The 21,203-nt window shown below is 44.1% G+C and overlaps 1 protein-coding gene across 2 annotated transcripts in view; it reads left to right on the forward strand.

The window, feature by feature from the left end:
- The window catches only part of VIPR1 (vasoactive intestinal peptide receptor 1), a 997,445-nt gene that overhangs the window by 599,644 nt on the left and 376,598 nt on the right, over positions 1-21,203 (forward strand). For both annotated transcript variants that reach the window (XM_069210994.1, XM_069210995.1), the window contains one exon: positions 10,798-10,895. In XM_069210994.1, the coding sequence (XP_069067095.1) occupies positions 10,798-10,895 (98 nt within the window). The remainder of the gene's footprint in view (positions 1-10,797; positions 10,896-21,203) is intronic.

The following is a 21,203-nucleotide window of genomic DNA, read 5'->3' on the forward strand; positions in this document are numbered from 1 at the left end:
GTCAGACTGGTCGCTTGGCCCCTCTTCTTATTGGGTTAGTCTCGCCACAACAGCATTGTTTTGTAGCAGGGCAGGACACAATGAGTCATGTTAATAGTGCAATTGGTGCATTTAATGTGGCTGGAAAGTCTCATTTAAGGATGGGTATGATTCTTTTAGATGCAGAAAAGGCATTTTATTGTGTTGTATGGGATTGTCCATGGGCTACAATGTATTAGTGATCAATTTTCTAAGTGGGTGCAGTCACTCTACAAGAACCCAAGGGCTCAATTAACTCATGCTGGTTCATTGGCTATAATTTTCAGATCTATTATGGCACCCGTCAAGGGTACCCTCTATTGCCTCTGTGATTTGCATAGTGTATCAAGCCTTATTTGCAAGCATTAGATCAAAATCAGCTGATTCAGTCTATGTTTTTTTAGTGAGGGTAAACTTAAAATAACTGGATATGCTGATGACGCCGCTATCTATTTGTCCAATTCGTCAGGTGCTCTTTATCTTATTAGTGACGAGGCTGAAAGATTTTGAGTATTTTCTGGTTACAAGCTAAATTAAGTCAAAACCCAGGTACTGTTAAATTGTAAGCCTGAAAATCTAATTTCTGGTGTCAGTCCAGTAGTTACATATCTTGGGATTCAGTTAGGTTTGCAGGTTGGGAAAATTGTGCGGGTGAACTATGAGACTCTTTTAACCTCAGTTATTCAGAAATTATGAGCATGACATAAAATTTTAATGAGTATTATTAGCTGATGTAATATCATCGCGCTGAATGTATTGCTGATGTTTTTGTATTTTTTGGGTTGTTTCCCACCAGGTTCCGGATTCTTATTTTAGAAGGCTAAAAGAGGCCATCAGTAGCTTTATTTCGGGATACCGGCTAGCTAGGCACGCCATGAGTATTAATAAGTTCCCATATAGGCAAGGTGGATTACATTTACCTGACTTTCAACTTTATTTTTAAGCAGCATTTTTGCGCTTACTCATAAATAGTGACGCAGAGCCATCTATCTTTTATTATTGGCTTCTTTTAGAGTCTGATTGTTGTCTTTATCTTTACTGAATTGGGGATCCCAACTACTTCCAATGGGCCTGATTTAAGTTTATTCTGGATACTGTTCGCATCTGTCAGGAGATTTCTTCAATTTACTAGTTTCCATTAATACATCCAGATACTCCCTTGTGGGATATTTCAATGCACCCCACATATTTTTCATGACGTAGCCAGTAGAGTCTTGTCCTCCTATAGGGTGGAGGTTGCATGGTAGCTCCACAACCTTAATGGATTTCGGTCCTTTGCTGGGCTCCAAGAGGCTTTTGATCTCCCTCAACATTTGTTTTTCAAATACTTTCAGATCAGGGTTTTTTCGAAACAGGGTGCAAGCTTATAAATGCTTTGGTTCAGTCTGATTTACTGTCTTGTCTATACAGGGCATCTAAGATATCACTTATTAGTACATTTTATGAGCAGTTATGCTTACAGCGGGCTGATGATACTTCCACCTTCAGTGTTAAGTGGAGTGAGGTTTTGTCAGTGGAGATCCTCCCCTCCTAAGTTCTTAGTGCCTTTGAAGCTATTGATGATGCACTGCTTTCAGTAAGTCTCAAACGGCAGCAATTTAAGACTATTTGCAGGCCTGATTATACCCCGGATAGAATTATTAAGTGGGGCGCGTGATATGGGGAAGAGAAGACTAAGGCCCTGATTATGAATTTGGTGGGTGGAAAAGCCCGCCCATCAAACTCCAGCAGTCAGGTTACTGCATATGCCGCAGCCCTCCCACAGCCCCTATTAAAAGTTTTCTGTTGGACCAACAGGTGGAAACAGTTTCCACCTGCTGGCCAGCAGGAAACAGCCTGCTCGGAATTGAACAATGTTGCGGTGTTAAGCAGACAGGGAAAAGAGCAACGGGCTGTCCATGGGGGCCCCTGCGCTGCCCATGCCAAGTTCATCGGCAGTGCAGAGGCCCCCATGGGGCACCCAGCACTCCGTCTCCACCAGCTTTTACATGGCAGTGCAACTGCCATGTAAAAGCCGGTGGAGAGGGGACTCGTAATCCACAGGGCAGCTCTGTCCTGGCATATTAAGACTGCCGGCACTGCCAGGCCGTTGGCTGGAGCAAAAGTGGCAGTGCCGGTGGTCCGACCATGGCACGTTTGCCACAGTCATAATGTGGAGACGGTTTGACCACCACCGTGAGTTAGGCGGTCTTAGGGCCGCCAGACTTGTAATGAAGGCCTAAATGCCCTAAATGTGGTTGCATCACAGCTGATAACTTGCATATGTTTGTAAACTGCCCTGGTGTAGAAGAATATTGGGTAGGAGTGACTCACCTGCTTTCAGAATGTCTCGGCTGTAATATACGGTTCACTCCCAAGTAAATACTGTTGGGTTACTGCCCAATTTCTAATAGTGATCAGACAAAACTGCTTTCTATACTGATGGTTTCAGTGGGCTTTGTGTTGTTTGAAGCTGTGTTTCTCCAAATCCTCCCAGGGTAATGGAATGTTGGGTTGCTATCCACAATTTCTATGAGTTGGAATGAGCTCTAGCTAAATCTAGAGGGGTCCAGCCTATTAGGAGATTGGAGCACATTTGGGCTGATTTCAGTTGGGAACCATACTGCAAGGATAATTTTAATGTTGGGAGTTAATTCGGTAATTGTTTACAGTCTTAGGTTGAGTATATTTATCTGTGCTTGCTAATGATTAATTGGTAAATTACATGGCTGAGCGAGCATCCTGGAATTGACATATTGTTTAATTATGAGGTACATCCTTTATTTGGATGCTTTCATTGTTCCATATGCTATGGATGTTCTGGTGTCTGTTTTATTGTGTTTTTTTTCTGACTCAATTAAAAATAAAATAAATAAAATTGAATGAGGACGGGCTTCATTCATGACTGATGTATATGTTGAATGAAAAATAAAGTTCTTGAGATGCTACAAACAATGAAGTAAATTAAATTCTGCATAAATTGAAAGCTGCAGGGTGTCAAAAGTGATCATATAATGCAAAAAATTACCACTCCATACTTTTCATTGAACTGATAGATCAGCAGTGATGTCTCCTATTACTCTCAATTTCAAAATATTAGATCAGCTGTGATCCGATTGACTGGCTAAATAATGTTGTCATCTCTGCAACGATTCTATCAAAATGATGTGAGGCATTCTGGCACCCACTGAGGATTTGCATTTGCCAATATGAAATCACAAAAAAAGTTTTTAATGAATTAAGAATTGAATGTTTAAAATATATTATAACTAGTGCAAAACGTTCTAATATCAGACTTGTCTTGTAAAACGTCAACAATACTGTTAGCACATCGGACCTTATTTGGTTTCTCATCTTTAGATTATAAGGGGATTCGTTAGAGGTTCGATGGACCTTTAGGGGCGAGCATTGCTGATGGAGGCAGGTCGCTCCCCCCTCCGCCATCCACGCCACCTCCACTCCGTATTTTTGTCTCCTGTTTTCCCCGCCGCTGCGTCCCCTGCGTCCCCTCCCCCCTCCTCCTCACCGTCCTTTTTGCCTGGTTTCGCCACCGCTGCACCCCCTGCGGACCCTCCTGCCTCCCCCCTCCTCCTCACCGTCCTTTTTGCCTGGTTTTCCCGCCGCTGCGCCCCCTGCGGCCCCACCCTCCAGCCCTCTCATTCGTCAAGCCCTCCCTCCTCCCAGCTGCCACTCCCACCCTCCCCTCCTCTTATGGCAGCCGTGGCGTGGGCGCGCCAAAGGCAAGCCCGTCTGCGCCCTTTCGCGCCAAGACCACGCCCAGCGTCAGTCCACCTGGCCCTCTCAGACATACCTACTCCCCCCTCACTACTCCCCCCTCACCATCCACTCCCTCAACACAGGCCCCCGCCCCACATGCACCCCATCTATCCCCACACACACTCATGGCCCCTTCACCTGCCACACCTGTCACTTCTCCTGCTCCTCATCCCTCACACCACACACCAACCATAGCGACCCCACCTTCAACAAACACAACACCCCCAACACAAGTCTCACCCACCTGCTCCCACCAACCAACCCCGCAGCACAACAGCCCACAACCAGAACATACCCCGCAACAACACCCTCATGCACCACACCAACGCCACCCACCACAACCACCTCAACTGCCTGCTCCTCAACATCCGCTCCCTTCACAAACATGCCATAGAACTCTGGGACCTCTTCACATCACACTCACCTGCCATCGCCTTCCTCACGGAAACCTGGACCAACCCGTCCTCAGAACCCGACATAGCCATAGCCACCCCCAAGGGATACAAACTCCAACACAAAGACCGCCTCAACAGGCCAGGCGGCGGCATCGCCATCCTACACAGAGACACCATCAAAGTCACCACCAGCTCCCAAGACACTATCGACAACACTGAATACATGCACTTCCTCATCCACATTAACAACAACTCCACCCTCAGAGGTACACTAATCTACAGACCACCCGGACCTCGCCCCGCCTTCTGCGACACCATCGCCGACAGCATCAGCTCGCACGCCCTCACCTCCACAGACTACATCATCCTCGGTGATTTCAACTTTCACTTAGAAAACCTACAAGACCACAACACTACCTCCCTCATAGACAACCTCACCAACCTCGGACTCAAACAACTGGTCACCGCACCCACCCACTCAGCAGGACACACGCTCAACGCAATTTTTACCACAATCCAAAACACATAGCCTACACCCACACCACCGAACTCCTCTGGACTGACCACCACTGCGTCCACTTCTCCTTCACCAAACCCCAACACACTACCATCAACACACCACACCCTACTGCATGTGGGACAAGATCCCCATAGAACGACTAAACTCCCAGATGGCTCATAACCCCCCCCCACCAGCGACCCCAACACAGGCGCACACAACCTCTCCAAATGGATCACTACCTGCGCAGACACACAACCCCCCCTCAGAAAACACATTGCCACCCGCAACATCAAGAACGCCCCATGGTTCACCCCTGAACTCCAGGACTCCAAGCGCAAATGCCGCCAAGCTGAGAAAATATGGCGACGAGAACCTTCCTCAACCAACTTCTCCACCGTCAAAACCACCATTTGCACCCATCACCAACTCATACGCACCGCCAAAAGAGATCACTACAAGACACGCCTTGACAACAACTCTCAAAACAGCAAAGAACTCTTCACCATCATCAATGAACTTGCCAAACCCAAAGCCAGCAACATAGACCCCCCACACACAGCCCCTATGTGATGCCCTTTCCAACCACTTCCTCCACAAAATCCTGGACATCCACAACAGCTTCATACCGCACACACCCACCACACACACCCCTCACTCACCCAACCCAACCCCCACTCATGAACCCCACCACACTCTCCACATGGACCCCCACCACATACGAAGAAGCCGAAAAAAACATGAACTCCATCCACTCCGGTTCCCCCTCCGACCCCTGCCCACACCGCATCTACAACAAAGCTGGCCCAACCATCGCCCCCATACTCTACAACATAATCAACTCCACCACCTACCCAGACCCCTGGAAGCACGTGGAAATAACCGCTCTCCTAAAAAAAAAAAAAGCCGACCCGGAGATCCTCTCCAACTACCGCCCCATCTCCCTCCTCCCTTTCCCCGCTAATGTTGCAGAGAAATTAGTCAACGCCCACCTATCCCACTTTCTCAAAGCAAACAACACTCTTGACCCCTCACAATCTGGGTTCAGCAAAAACCACAGCACGGAAACCGCTCTCATCGCATGCACTGACGACATCAGGACCAAATTCGACAAAGGCGAGACCGTCGCACTCATCCTCCTAGACCTCTCCGCAGCCTTTGACACAGTCTGCCACCACACACTCCACACACGCCTCCACAACATAGGAATTTGCCACAAAGCCTTAGACTGGCTCACCTTCTTCCTCACCGACCGGACCCAGAGATTCCGCCATCCACCCTTCCACTCCAACACTACCAAGACCACCTGTGGAGTCCCCCAAGGGTCCTCCCTCAGCCCCACACTCTTCAACATCTACATGATCCCCCTAGCAAACATCCTCCGAGCACACAGAATCACTATCCTCTTCTATGCAGATGGCACCCAACTCATCCTCTCCCTCACCTGCAACCCCACCACTGCTAAAACCAACCTACACGCCGCTCTCCTCGACACCGCCAACTGGATGACCACTAACCACCTCAAGCTCAACTGAAACAAAACTGAGATCATCATCTTCGGCCCCAACAAAACCACATGGGATGACTCCTGGTGGCCCACCGCCCTAGGCCCCACACCCACCCCCGCAAACCACGCACACAACCTCGGCATCATCCTTGACCCCTCCCTCTCCATGACACAGCAAATCAATGCTCTAACCTCCTCCTGCTTCCACATACTCTGCACTCTAAAAAAATCATTCAAATGGATTCCCCCAGAAACCAGAAAGACAGTCACCCACGCACTCATCTGCAGCAGACTGGACTACGGTAACGCCCTCTACGCCGGCACCACACTCAAACGCAAACTCCAGAGAATCCAGAACACAGCCGCACGCCTCGTCCTTGGCCTCCCCCGACACGAAAGAATCTCACCACACCTCAAATCCCTTCACTGGCTCCCCATAGACAAGAGAATCACATTCAAGATCCTCATCCACGCACACAAGTCCCTCCACAACACCGGCCCAACCTACCTCAATGAAAGAGTTAACTTCCACACTCCCACACGCAACCTCCGATCTGCCGACCTCGCCTTAGCCGCAGTCCCCCGCATCCAACGCACCACCACAGGAGGCAGGTCTTTCTCCTACCTCACCCCTGAAACCTGGAACTCCCTCCCCACCGACCTTCGCAAAACCAAAGACCTCCTGGTCTTCAGAAAGAACCTCAAGAATTGGTTGTTCGATCAGTGACCCTCCCTTTCCCCCCCTGCAGCGCCTTGAGACCCTCACGGGTGAGTAGCACGCTCTACAATTTTTTTTCATTGATTTACAGTGTGCTTAGGGTAGCTCCCCCCATAAGACTCAGTTCCAATACAAATCAACAGCAATACCAAACAATAATATCAATATTCTTGGGAGTCAGTAATTTCCACACACCATGACCCCTTGGCCATGAATAACCACACCTTTATGTAAAAGTCAGAATGTTTATTTCCCTATATTAACAATGCTAATATCACATAACTTAATCTCAAAATCAAGTATTAAGCATACAGAAGCAATACTGGTTGACCGAATCGTCTAAAGAATCTCAATTTAATCAACAAGTGGATCACTACTTATTCTAGAGTTGCAGTAGGAATCAAAAGTAAGAATAACTGTGCAATGAAAAGGGCATACATTTAGATTCAGCAAAGAAAAGACATCAACTGTTGTTAATATTTAGCCAGAATCATTAGTGAATATCCTGACTAACCTTCTGATTGGACTGGGTTTGAGTTTCATGCAAAACAATTTAGTCAACACAAATTTGAAAAACATCTAACTATGGCTTTCTTAAAATTAGTGGTAGGTACCTAAAAACAAAGCAAAAGCAAATAGGCATAGTGATCAGTAACATCGTCTTATACCTTGCCTTAATTTGGTTCAGTAAGTGGTGACAGTCTTCATCAACTGGACATCTGTTTGGTCAGCATAGCATCAATAAAGTTCAAGATAGAAACATCTCAGGAACGGGCATAATCAGAATGTCGCTTCTCTGCAACAAATATAGGAAAAAAGCTAAGCGCATCTCCTCTTGGATGGTTAAGAAAGAAAAATGGGGACCTCTCCTCTCAGGGCAGTCTGGTTAAGTTAGATTCCTTAAAACTACTTTCCACGTTGCTATTGGTCAAATAACCGTACGTTTACCTTTAGTCCAATGAAAGTAGATCCTAAAACCTAATAATTTACTGAAACGTTGATCACATGGCGATGATTGGCTCCTCTTCTCCTGTTCCCGTCATTGTGCTCGTCAGGTAGCAAAATTGTATCAGCTTATACTCTAAACAGTGCTTCCATTGTCAGCTCCTGTGAACCATGCCTTTACTCACACCACGTTTTCCAATGTATCCAACGCTAGTACAACATATTCCAGCAAGCGGTTCACATGGGAAAGAATTTTAGCTACTATCATTCGGTCAACGCAATGGAAAATTACAATTTAATTCTCTAAGCAGCCATTTTACAAATCGTCTAAGCAATGAAACTTGCCATGAGGCCGTGCAACTAGGCCCAAGACCTTGCTAAATTAAGCCCCATGATGAATAAAGACAAATACATAACACATAACCTTAATATGACATACTACTACATGAATCTAAACATGAGCGCAACATTTTACATTAATAAGCTGTTAAAAAGTACACTTCGTGATTATTGGTGGTCACTCAAGTAGGTACATTTTCAAACTTGTGTATTAGTTTCTATGTTAACTCATTCTTTAATTCTTTATGCAGATTTAACATTCAGAATATGTAAATATTCATTAGCAAAATTTCACCGTTAGCAATATCATTCATAAAAATTGAATATGTTTGGATTATACATTGAATTTAACCAACCAATCAAAATCATATTTGCAAGTGAAATAACCTTTATAATGTTGAAAAATGTTGCTCTTCCCTACAATAGGGTATAACGTTAAAAATAATAACATGATATTTTTTATAACTCTTACTACGCCTCTGATATTGCCTAGCTGTGTACTAATGGATCCTATATTTGCCCAATTTAATGGTACACAAATGATCTTTAGAAGGATGAGTCCGTCTTCCGATCACAGACGTTTTAAGGCATGGGCAAAGTGGGCTCTGGCCCAGGGCCCCAGACTTTCAGGGGGCTCCCTGATAGAGCCAGCTCTATTTTGCAGAGAGTCCTACCCTGATGACCTTGAATAATTCTTAAATAGATTTTTTAATGTTGTTTTCCTTTAATTTATTTTTATCATGGGTGATGTTGCAGAGTCTATTACAGAAGTTTTGCAGAGAAATGTGCTTATATTTCATGTAACTTCCATAATTTCTTTTTAATTTTAGATCAAATCAGGATCTCACATTTGAAAAATGTGAGGGCCTCACAGACATTATTTGCAGTAATATTAGCAAGCTGCCCTTGTGTTACAATGTTGAAAACACACTGCACTATCCCCGAATACTGGATGTAAACACATTTAAAATTGGTCCGAGTGGTCACTGACCTGGCCAAAACAGGCATGAAAGAGCTGAAATTGGATCATAAGTTTAAAGCTGTTTTGAATAGGGGCCCCCAAAATACTTTTGGCCCAGGGCCCCCAAAATCCTTAAGATGTTCCTGCCTCCTATTATTGGAACTAGGTACATGCTGATCACTGCTTTCATCAGTAGAGAATGTTCCACTAATTGAGTTATCCCACAGGTCAATTAAGCAATCAAATAGTTTTACAAACAATTGCGCTTTAATTTTCCTTATAGTATTTTTGATTACTAACATTTTACATATAACATTATGGTATTGCCACTAAATAAATATTTTTTAAATTAAAATTTTGCATACTGATGTTGTGGTTTACTACATTAATTGCTGTAACCTTTTGCGAATGGTTTGACAATTTGGAAACCATTCGGTATGTGGAAGGGATGCCCACAGCACACCCCTTCCAAACACACAATGAATATCTTTTCACAGTCCTATTTTAGAAGCCAGTAAAACATTACCTAACAGGTAGATTCAAACAAAGGAATTACCTATTTTGAGTTCTCAAATGGTCCTGTTTTTTGATTCAGAGCATTTGAGACTGCAGACTATGGTAGTACATTTAACCCTATATGCATGCAGAGCTTACTCAGCATTTGGTTTTTCTGAGGCCAAAGAAAGATTGTCTTTAATGGATAATAATAATGTGATCGGATTATATAGTTTGCATAAATGTTGGCTTAATGTTGCATTCACATTTCCAGATTATGGGGCTCATTATGAGTTTTTGGATGTTTTTTACCTTCCGGCGGACAATTTTTATCATCTGCCGAACTGGTGACGGGGAGGTTGCCGCCATACAGGCTACCTCCTCACCGGCCCCATTAAGAGTTTCCCACTAGGTCAGCGCGCAAAAACCTGAGTTTCCGCCCACTGGCCTAGCGGGAAACAGGCTACAGCATTGTCTCTGACTCGTAATCGAGCCAGAAGCAATGCTGTAGCGACAGTGAACATTGAACATTGTGAGAGTGGTGCTGGCCAGGGGGGCCCCTGCACTGCCCATGCCAAGTGCATGGGCAGTGCATGCCCCCTTGGGGCCCCCTGCACTGGTTCTCTGCCAGCATTTTCATGACAGTGCTACTGCCATGAAACCACTGGCAAAGAAGGGGGCCATCATGCCCAGGGCAGTGCTGCTTGCAATGCTGCCCTGGCGGATTAGGACCACCACCACCTCCAGACCATCCATATTGGCAGAATTGTAATGTGGCGCTCAGTGAGCCGCATTGGTGGTTGTCTGTCCGCCAGACTCGTAATGACCCTCTATATGGTTTTGTAAGGAATGTGCAGTGTAAAAACAACATTTTTCTTTGGTTGGCCTTCCTAAATGTCATTCCAAACATCAGTGTAAAATTCGATCGGAATTAGTGAAATTTGTATAACTCAGGCATGTAAGTTCACATTTGCACCTGCAAAGCTGCAATTTGTGTATTTTGACCAATGATATACAGCCACCTTCAGTGAATTCAGTCTGTGTGTGCATTACTAAATAGTAAATATTGTGTAAAAAATAACATCTTAGGGTACAGATACTATTTCTGCATCCTTCACATGCAATGGTTATCTTTAATTTACATTCTTTTGTTATTGTTTACAGACTACCTTCTTTGGAACAATCAAGACTGGATATACTATTGGCCACAGCATATCATTAATTTCCTTGACTGCAGCTATGGTCATTTTATGTCTGTTCAGGTAAGTCTATGAATGTGGAGAAAACATTTTGCTGAGCATCACATGTACCTTTGGCGTGTTATTTCTATTTAACTGTGTTGGCCTGGTTCCCTGAGATTATGTTATGAGTAGATGTGACATACTCATGTAGTAAATATGCATATTAAGGTGTAGTGAGAGGAATAAAACAGCCTACCACACAGCATTGTTATTTGACTGAATAAACACTAAAGGTATGATATACTCAGGTGAGCTATACTAACTTCAGATATGCCAGTATTTCAGTTATTAGTTTAGGACACTTTCTTTTAAAGAAGTTGGACCCTCATGCATGTAGTAGCATGCTTCCTCACAGGGTCCACTCCTTACTAGATATAGTGATTAATCCATAGTAGACTCCTGTTTCTCTAGTTGCTTTTTTTTGTACCGGAGGTTGGTCTAGGATGCAGGTGCAACACCTGAATTGACAGCCTTACCTATTCCCTATCTTCAGCCCCTGAGAGTGAAATGAGACCTATAACAAAAAAGTGCAGCCAAGCATTTGTGTTGGATAGTTAACTCATCACAAAAGCCAGCTGTAAATCTATAAACTGGTCCCTTTATTGTAGTGTGAGAACTGGACTTCGGTGAGGTTAAAATCATTGTTTCATAAAACATATCATGGAAGTCTGCTTGTTGAATGGATATTTGACCAAGAAAAAATCATATCTCCACACAACTGTGATCAATTTCATTGCATTCATATTTCAAAAAGTGTATTATTCTCTTAATTTTTCTGCATAATACTGAGAAAGTATCCGTCTGTCTGGAATGATGCTTAAAAATGAAATATGCTTTACTGAATTCCAAATGAAAATCAAATTTACAGTATCAATCTCAATACATTTATCTAAAATCTCAAAACATTTATCTAAAGCAATGTTTGGAGTGAAAGGGAATGGCAGAGAATTTTGCAGAGACATAAATTCAGCCACAGTGTTCTTAACAACATAAAATAATACTAATTTGCATCATTAAATTTACTTTATAGTTATTTTTTTATTTTTTATTCAGAGAGTTTATCATAAAATAAATATTACAAGTCTGATTAAACATCACAATTTCACATACAGACAACTTACAATTGTGCAAAACGTTTTTCAAAAAGGAAAAAAGAAAAAGAAAGAGAAAGAAGACAAAAAGAAAGAAATCCACACATCATGTTAATCAGAAACTGCTGCACCATAGAGCAAAAACCACTCTATTACATCCACAATGAGGGTGATCCCCCTGTGTGAGTCATATTATTAACGCATGTGATCTCCTCCCATAACTTTAACAATTTACCGTAAGATCCCGAACGTAAAGCATATTTTCTTTCAAGTTCATTAATTTTCCCTATCTTGGACAGCCATTGCTGGATTGTCAGAATTACTTCCGAGCACCAGTTTTGAAGAACTAATGATCTGGCAATCAAAGCAATAATGTAAATACGTTTTTTCTTGCAAAGAATTAGCATTAATTTCAGCTGAATATCCAAGCCCGCTACTTGTGTACATCAAATGGGTTCTGCAATTCCAATACATCAGAGCAGTGTTTTTCGATTTCTTCCCAAAATACCCTTATTTTGGTGGAGTCCCTCGCCCCATCTATTTGACAACAAAAACATCTATTGGGATTTTGGGGATAAATCTTATGGGGAAATACTTTTGTCTTATACAATATCCATTCAGTATAAAATTGAATTTTTCTAAGATTCGCCCCCTTCAACAAAGAGGCGTTAAACTCATTTATTTTTTTTCAAGCTATGGATGTTAGCAAAAGGACCTCTTTGGCCTGCCATTTGTCCTGTACCTTAACAAACAGCATATTTGCCTTCTGATGTCTAAAGAGGGCAACCCAGCAGCTGATGGACCTGCAGGTTCTTGTTTCCACCAGTTCTTCTGCCAGATCAAAGCTGGAGGTTATGTGATTAAGATCAATTGCATTAAAAAAAATGTCATACTTGAATAAATGACCAGTGTATATCTTTGAAATATCTGATACTAACCTCCACTTCCTCCCATACTTTCCAAGAGTCAACATGTAAACAATCCTTAATAGTACAGTAACCATTGCTCACCCATTGAAAGACGATGTTTTTAGCCAAAAGGGGTGTATATGTATATATATATATATATATATATGTATATATATTTGCCAGATCGGTGGCCAGATCGGTAGCGTCATTATTAGCCAGCTTAAACATCTGTGTTTTAAGCTTCAGCAGCCATTGTAGGGTTGTATACCTGACTTTCTTGGGCAGTGTGGTAAGCTTGATAATATCAAAAATCCCAGACTCCTGAAAAATTTAATCAAGAGAAAAATTGTGACTTAAATTTTCACACGAAAGACCATAAAATCTGTAGGTAATATGTGTGAAACGTGCCAAATAATATTCCAGTAGATCTGGGAGACGAAGGCCCCCTTCCTTTACTGGACGACACAGTACATTCATAGATAACCTGGGAACTTTATGAATCCATAAAAAAGCTGTAAACATCCCCTCTAGCTCCTTAAAAAATGTCATCTGTAATGCCCAGGGGATGGCAGCAAAAAGAAAATTGCATAAGGGGAGCACAGACATATGAATCAGGGCAAAATGGCATATAATTGACATGGGCAGATTAACCCATTTACTAAACAGATTCTTGATTTTAGTTACTGCAGAGGCATAGTTTAATCCATACAAATCATTAATATTTTCGTAAACATAAATACCTAGATAACATTTTGGCTTTGCATTGCTTAAGAGTGAAACTCAGTGTGTAGTGTATTCACCGTGCAGTTACACAATAAAATCTATGTTTTGGCTTAATTAATTTTGTATCCTCCTTGCTCCTGATTTATTTGAAACATCCCAGAAACTTGCTTCTGGATTTCTATTTCTGGTTTTAAAAACAGAGCTATGTCGTCCTCAAATAGTTTAAGGGTGGTCATGCCTCCTATTGGTGCAACTACGTCTGTATTGGTGAGGATGACTATTGCTAGTGGCTCGATGAACAGAGCAAACAATAGAGGTGACAGGGGGCAACCTTGTTGTGTGCCTCCGCCCACCTGGCATACTCTGGTATTATGCGAATTAACAATTTTTCTGCCTTTGCACCCTCATATAGACACATTACAGTCTGTATAAACCTCGTGAGGAAACCTAAGGATAATGCACAAGATTCCGCAGCAGAACAAATCAAAAGCCTTCTCAGTGTCTAAAATTATAACCTGTGCTGATATTTTATTTTGTTTAAAATAATCGAAATCTTCAATTAAAAAGTTCATGGTAGTAAATAATTCCCGACCTTGCACGAAGCCACATTGATCGAGATTTACTTTAGAACACATCATCCTGCTCATGCGGTTAGCCAGTAGTTTAGCAAAAATGTTATGATCTACATTTAGCAAGCTTATGGGCCTATGGCAGAGGTCTTCAAACTTTTCGATGGCGGGGCCCTCTCTTAAAAATTTTTTAGGTGTAAGGACCCCCTCCTGATAAAAAAATTCTAGAACCTAGTACTCCTCATCATCAACAATAATAGACGGCCCCATTTCCCACAGCAAATCATTTTTACTGTGAGGAAATAATATTAAACAGTGTTTAGCAAACCATAGGTCAGTGACTGTGGGGGTGTGGTCAAGGGTGTGGCTAAAAACATGGGCCCTCATTTATGAGGAATTGACTTGGGGCAGCGCCACAAGTCTTCTTGCTACACTGCCCCACGCCAATACAAAAGGGCAGGAATCAACCGTATTTATGAAATACAGTGCATTTCTGTCTTTTCCCCCTGCGCTGGCGCACAATTGTTACCTAGTGTCAACATAGGCAGGATTGTATTTGTACAGGAAGGGGTACCTTCCTGCACAAAAACAATCCAGAGAGGCACTGTACCTCTTTCTATATGTGCAGCAGAATGCAACACACATGGAAAGAGAAAAAAACAAGGAGAAATTAAAACATTTCTCCTCATTACGCCTGCTCTGGGGAGGCGTAAGGTTTTGGCACTGCTTCAGTTTACGTGATTTTGTAAATCTGGGGAAGCGTCAAAATCCATCTGTGTTGCACGGGAACACCCACCACAACGCCCATGGAACACCTCCTTCACGCAAAGTATGGCAATGCAGCGGCTTGCACTGCTTTGACTTACAAGGCAAATCAAAGCCACTCATGGTGGCTTCGCGTCATCTAATAGGTATGACTGAGAGGCTTGTGGCACTGGAGTGTAAAAATAAATAAGCCGAAAATATTCTCTACGTTTTTTAAAGTCTTTCACCGTCAGGTACCTACATAGAAAGTAACAGCCAGCTTAAATGAAAAATAAATAAAATAAAGTTGTTACTCATTGGGAAATGCACTGTAGTGCATTATGAAACCTCAATTAATGCACTGCAGAGGTCTGTGTGTAACCAGAGAGCGACAGAACTAAATCTTGGTTAGTGAAGTTGAGAATAGTGACTTGTGTATTTTTAGTGCCATGAGGTCACAGCCTGTGACAGAAAGCACTGTGAATATGTAAGGCGTTATTTTATACTTACATTACACACAGTATAAGATAGGCCACTACAACAAGGTTTGAGATAAAACTGCGCTTCCAAAATGTAGATTTAAGTAATATCAGAGCATATGCAATAAAAAAATTTTCTATTTTTTTTTTAAATAGCTGTCCCTTCAACACCTCCAGGTGAAGTAAGCACTGTGGAAATGCTGTAGAAATACAATTACAATTAAAAGTGTGCACTTCACAGCACCGTTGTTAACTCTGCATTACCCCTCTAAAAGAATAAATGTTTGTCCTCACAAAGCTTTGAGTGATTTGATCATTTAAAGCTGCTCCCAAGCACCCTATACATTTGCAGATTAGCTCTTAGAGCACATTTGCATTTCATTCAGGAAGCAGACACCCTGTGATGAAGGTCTCCTTAGCTGTCTGTGAGGCTTTCGCAGCACCGGAGACTAAAATTTTAAGTTCAACTGAGGCATTTTAAGGATCGGCTGGGGGAATGCGGGACCCCCTTTCCAGGACTCCACGGCCCCCCTGGGGGTCGCGACCCCCAGATTGAAGACCTCTGGCCTATGGAAGTTAATATTGTCCTCATCCTTGCCTTTTTTTAGGAAACTAACAACCACCGCCGTTCGAAGGAAGGCGGGACCTTCCCCCCCCCCAAAATATGATTGCCCCGCTTTAAAAATTCAGGGGCATATTTATACTCTGCTTGCGCCGAATGTGTGTCAAAAATGTTGACGCACATTCGGCGCAAACCCTGCCCCATATTTATACTTTGGCGCCCGACCCCGCGGACACCAAAATCCCACCATGTGCATCATTTTTTGGAAGGGGGAACCTGCCTTGTGTTAATGATATGCAAGGTAGGTGTTCCCTTGCAAAAAATGACTTTAAGGCCTGTGCGCCTTATTTATACTCTGGTGTCATTTTGATGCACAGGAGGGGGTGGGCCTTAAAAAACGTTGCACAGCCTGATGGGCACCGTTTTTTAACGCCTGGGTCATGGCAGGCGTTAAGGGACCTGTGGGCTCGTAAGGAGCCCAGAGGTGCCCTCCCCTGCCCCCAGGGTCACCCCCTGCCACCCTTGCCCACCCCAGGAGGACACCCAAGGATGGAGGGACCCATCCCAGGGAAGTTGAGGTAATTTGGGGTAAGTATTATTTTTTTTTTTCAGTGGCATAGGGGGCCTGATTTGGGCCCCCCTACATGCCACTATGCCCAATGACCATGCCCAGGGGACATAGGTCCCCTGGGCATGGCCATTGGGCAAGGGAGCAGGACTCCTGTCTTTGCTAAGACAGGAGTCATATCAATGGAGGTTGGGTGTAAAACAAAATAGCACAAGTCCGGTTTGAGGCCTGATTTTTCCCTCAGACCTGACTTGCACCATTTTTTGACGCACAACCCCCATTTTCCCATACGCCGGCGCCGCCTGGTGTGAGTCATTTTTTTTTATGCAGACCATTCCGCAGCGCCGGCTAACGTAATTCCATAAATAAGGCGTCCGCATGGCCCGTTGGCATGGCCGGCGTTAGCCGGCGGTCAAAACATTGACGCACAACTGTGTTGGCGCAGTTGTGCGTCAAAAAGTATAAATATGGCCCTAAGCGTTTAATACAGCTGAATTTTTTTAATAAAATTAAGCCAGAAGGCCATGTTGCCCAGGTGAATCTACTTTGGCCAGTGACTTTAGGGCTGTGTCAGCTTCATCTAGGGTAAATATGATGATCATTGTGTGAGCCTAATCTGATAGCAGATTAGGAATTAAGGGGCACATTTATACTCTGCTTGCCGAATGTGTGTCAAAACTTTTGCCGCACATTCGGCGCAAACCCTGCCACATATTTATACTTTGACGTCCGACCCCGTGGACATCAAAATCCCACCATTTGCGTAATGTTTGGGAAGGGGGAACCTGCCTTGCGTTAATGATATGGAAGGTAGGCGTTCCCTTCCAAAAAATGGCTTTAAGGCCTGTGCGCCTTATTTATACTCTGGCGTCATTTTGGCGCACAGGAGGGGGTGGGCCTTAAAAAACAGCACACAGCCTGATGGGTGGTGTTTTTTAACGCCTGGGTCAGTGCAGGTGTTAAGGGACCTGTGGGCTCGGAAGGAGCCCAGAGGTGCCCTCCCCTGCCACCCTTGCCCACCCCAGGAGGACACCCAAGGATGGAGGGACCCATCCCAGGGAAGATGAGGTAAGTTGGGGTAAGTATTTTTTCTGTTTTTTTTCAGTGGCATGGGGGGGCCTGATTTGGGCCCCCCTACATGACACTATGCCCAATGACCATGCCCAGGGGACATAAGTCCCCTGGGCATGGCCATTGGGCAAGGGGGCATGACTCCTGTCTTTGCTAAGACAGGAGTCATGTCAATGGAGGTTGGGTGTAAACAAAATGGCGTAAGTCCGGTTTGAGGCCTGTTTTTTTCCTGAGACCACAGTTGTGCGTCAAAAAGTATAAAAATGGCCCTCAAAGTTTACAATAAAAGGATCTTAATTGCGCCTCATCAACCTGCTGCTGCTTTGTGTTAATCTGAGTATAGTGTTTAAGAAAAGCGGTTTGTATCTCAGCAAGTTCAGCATTAGAGCTGTGCTTTTTGTTATCCCAAAAAGATGTCATTTTATTATTGAATGTATGTTCTCGTGCCTGCTGAGCAAGAAATCTATCTGCATATTCAGTTTCTTTTTAGACCACCTGAAGGTACGTGGCATTGACAGTGTATCCCTGCGTATAGTAATAATCTTGCATGCAGCTTCTAGCCTTAAGAACCACTAATAGAGCTTTTGCTTTGCAAAAACTGTAAACTCGCAAGATGCAGAGATGACTCGAGTGCTGTCCTTTGAGTGGCTAACTCTCTACTCTGCACAATTTGTTTAGTAGTGATTACGCTATGTGTACTGGCTTTAAAGGTTTCCCAAACATTCTCCACCTGTGCTGAATTAGTATTAATGTTAAAACAGTTAGTAATTTTGGAGGAGATATCCTTTCACCACTCTTTCTGTTCTAGATTGACTCTCCTGAAGGACCACTTACCACCTGCCCTTTCTACTTTAATACCTGAATCTGCCATCTGTGATAAAACATGTTATGAAAACCCATTTTGGTTGTGCCCATAACTTTTTAGTTGCAGATTTTGTGAGCAAAGGAAATAATCCAGTCTGGACGCAGAGTCGTTTTGGGCTGAATAGCAAGAAAATTCACAAGCTTCTGGATACTTCTCTTGCCATGAATCAGAGAGATTAAGGCCCTCATTCCAACCCTGGCGGTCTGTGACCGCCAGGGCGGAGGGCAGCGGAAGCACCGCCAACAGGCTGGCGGTGCTTCCTGGGCTATTCTGACCGCGGCGGTAAAGCCGTGGTCAGAAAAGGGGAACCGGCGGTTTCCCGCCGGTTTTCCCCTGGCCCAGGGAATCCTCCATGGCGGCGCTGCTTCCAACCCCCTTCCCGCCAGCCTGTTTCTGGTGGTTTTCACCGCCAGAACCAGGATGGCGGGAACGGGTGTCGTGGGGCACCTGGGGGCCCCTGCACTGCCCATGCCACTGGCATGGGCAGTGCAGGGGCCCCCTAACAGGGCCCCATACAGATTTTCACTGTCTGCTTTGCCACTGCACCCGTCGCACCCCTGCAACTCCGCCGGCTCCATTCGGAGCCGGCTTCCTCGTTGCAGTGGCTTTCCCGCTGGGTCGCCCGCCGGCCCAGCGGGAAAGTTGGAATGGCCGCCGCGGTCTTTTGACCGCGGGGTGGTCATCCGGCGGTAACCGCATGGCGGGCGGTCAGAATGACCGCCTAAGTACTCTAATATCCTGGGCTAGACAATTAGCCGTGCGTGGCTTATTTTTCTTATGTGTACCTGACAAAGAATCACGCTCAGGATTTTAAATGAAGTTGAAATCACCCCCCAAAAATTACTAAACCCTGGATATTAAGCAGGGTCTGACAATTCCACCAATGGTACCGGGTAATCTACCACTGGCGCATATATAGTAACAAAAGTAAGCCTGTTTTTTTCAAGCAGTCCGCTTACTACTAAACATCTGCCATCTGCATCAGTCTACGAAAATGTAACCTAAATGGGAAAAAGCTTGTTAAAATAAAGTGCCACCCCCTGCATTTTGAACTAGACATGAACTGCACAATGCCCACCGCCCAAATATTTAATAAGCATCATTATTCTTATCCGTAAACTCCATTTTTTTGAAGAAACATAACATCAGGGCATTGTCCCCTGATCCAAACATCAATTGCTTGAGCCTTCCATTTTTTATTAAGGCCATTCACATTAAGTGTAATTATTTTTATATTATCTTTGTACACCGCTATTATATATTTCAACTGTTTGGATACCTGGGCAAATGTTGTTTCTCCCTTCTATTGCGCCTATGTCACTTCAGTTTGTTGATTGCTAAAACTATCAGATATTCCCAGCCTTTATATAGTGACAAAAAACTCTCCCATTTTCCACCCTGCCATGACCCCCCATCCCCACCCACTCTCTCCCACACCATGAACGCACTCAAGGGAAGAATCTCCCACATTTCTTCCCTTTCCCCCATTAGTACCTTGAGTGCCATTATACTACACTCACGTGCGCTTACGCTCCTCCCTTTTAGAAAAAAAAAAAAAAACAGTTGCCCTGATCATACTTTACCCTTGTGATTTGCCTGGTGTCGTTATCTATCATCCAGCCTGATTTATCAACCCAGAAGGAACTCCTGTGCCTCACTGACTTCATTAAACAGAAAGAATTGACCCTTAGCCAGGATCCTGAGTTTTGCTTGTTGCACTGTAGATGCTTGCTCTCCATTAGCTTTAAAGCCATCAATCAGTTTAATAAGTTCCCTTTGTTTCCGTGCAGTAGCAGCTGACAAGTCCAGAAAAAATTGTAAAGTGGGGCACCTTTGGAGTTGAGAGTTTTCCTTACTGTAGCTTTTGACAAAATGTGTCCCTTTACACGATAATTGGCAAAGTTTAGCAAAATTGTGCATGGATATTTTGCCCCTGGGACTTGTCGAGCCACAACTCTGTGCACCTTTGTAATAGTCAGATCCACGGACTTCTCTGGAACTGCATGTTTCAAAAAGATTGTGCCTATTTCCCTGACTTTTGGGCCTTTACTTTCCTCTGCACCCCCCACGATTCGAAGATTTGAACGTCTATTGTAATTCTCCAGATCTTGCACTTTATTCTGCAGAACATTTGTGCTTTTCTCCAGTTGCAGTGCTTCCTGCTGTATATTGAGAACCTTGTCCTCTAGTGCCGAAATGCAAGTTTCAGCCTTATTCAAACTCTTGAATCAGAGTTAAGGGGGCACCTATCTGTATCTGTGATATAGATTTGGCCACTGCATTTGTAAATAACGGATTTTGCTTAATGCGGGGGCAGGGAGGTATACAGCAGAAGATGCTTCAGAGGGCTCAGCTAGACCCGCAGCTACTGAGGCACCATGAGTGCATTCCGTGACCAGTGACTCTAATACTGCTGGGCCGTGTCCATTGCTGCCACGTCGCAGCCCACTTGATGAGTCAAATTATTGGGCTCCCCTAACACTTCTCCTTCCAGATTTGGGAAAGAACCATGAGGAGCTTTGATGGTGGCTAAGACCCCCCCACCCACCCCCCCCCCGGCCTCCCTTATGCTTTAGCTTCACAGCAGGAGACAATTACCTCAGTGGAGCAGCACTGGCATTTTTTGTTGTTGGAGTGGGCACATTCTGCGGTGAGGGACCTATGACAATTGAGGCACGGCAGAGCTCTGGCCAGAAGAGGAGCTACTAATTTTTATAAGGTGCGGAGAAGAAGCTGGACAGGCTCTTTC

The sequence above is a fragment of the Pleurodeles waltl genome, chromosome 10, assembly GCF_031143425.1.
Source record: "Pleurodeles waltl isolate 20211129_DDA chromosome 10, aPleWal1.hap1.20221129, whole genome shotgun sequence".
In the NCBI taxonomy this organism is placed as follows: Eukaryota; Metazoa; Chordata; class Amphibia; order Caudata; family Salamandridae; genus Pleurodeles; species Pleurodeles waltl.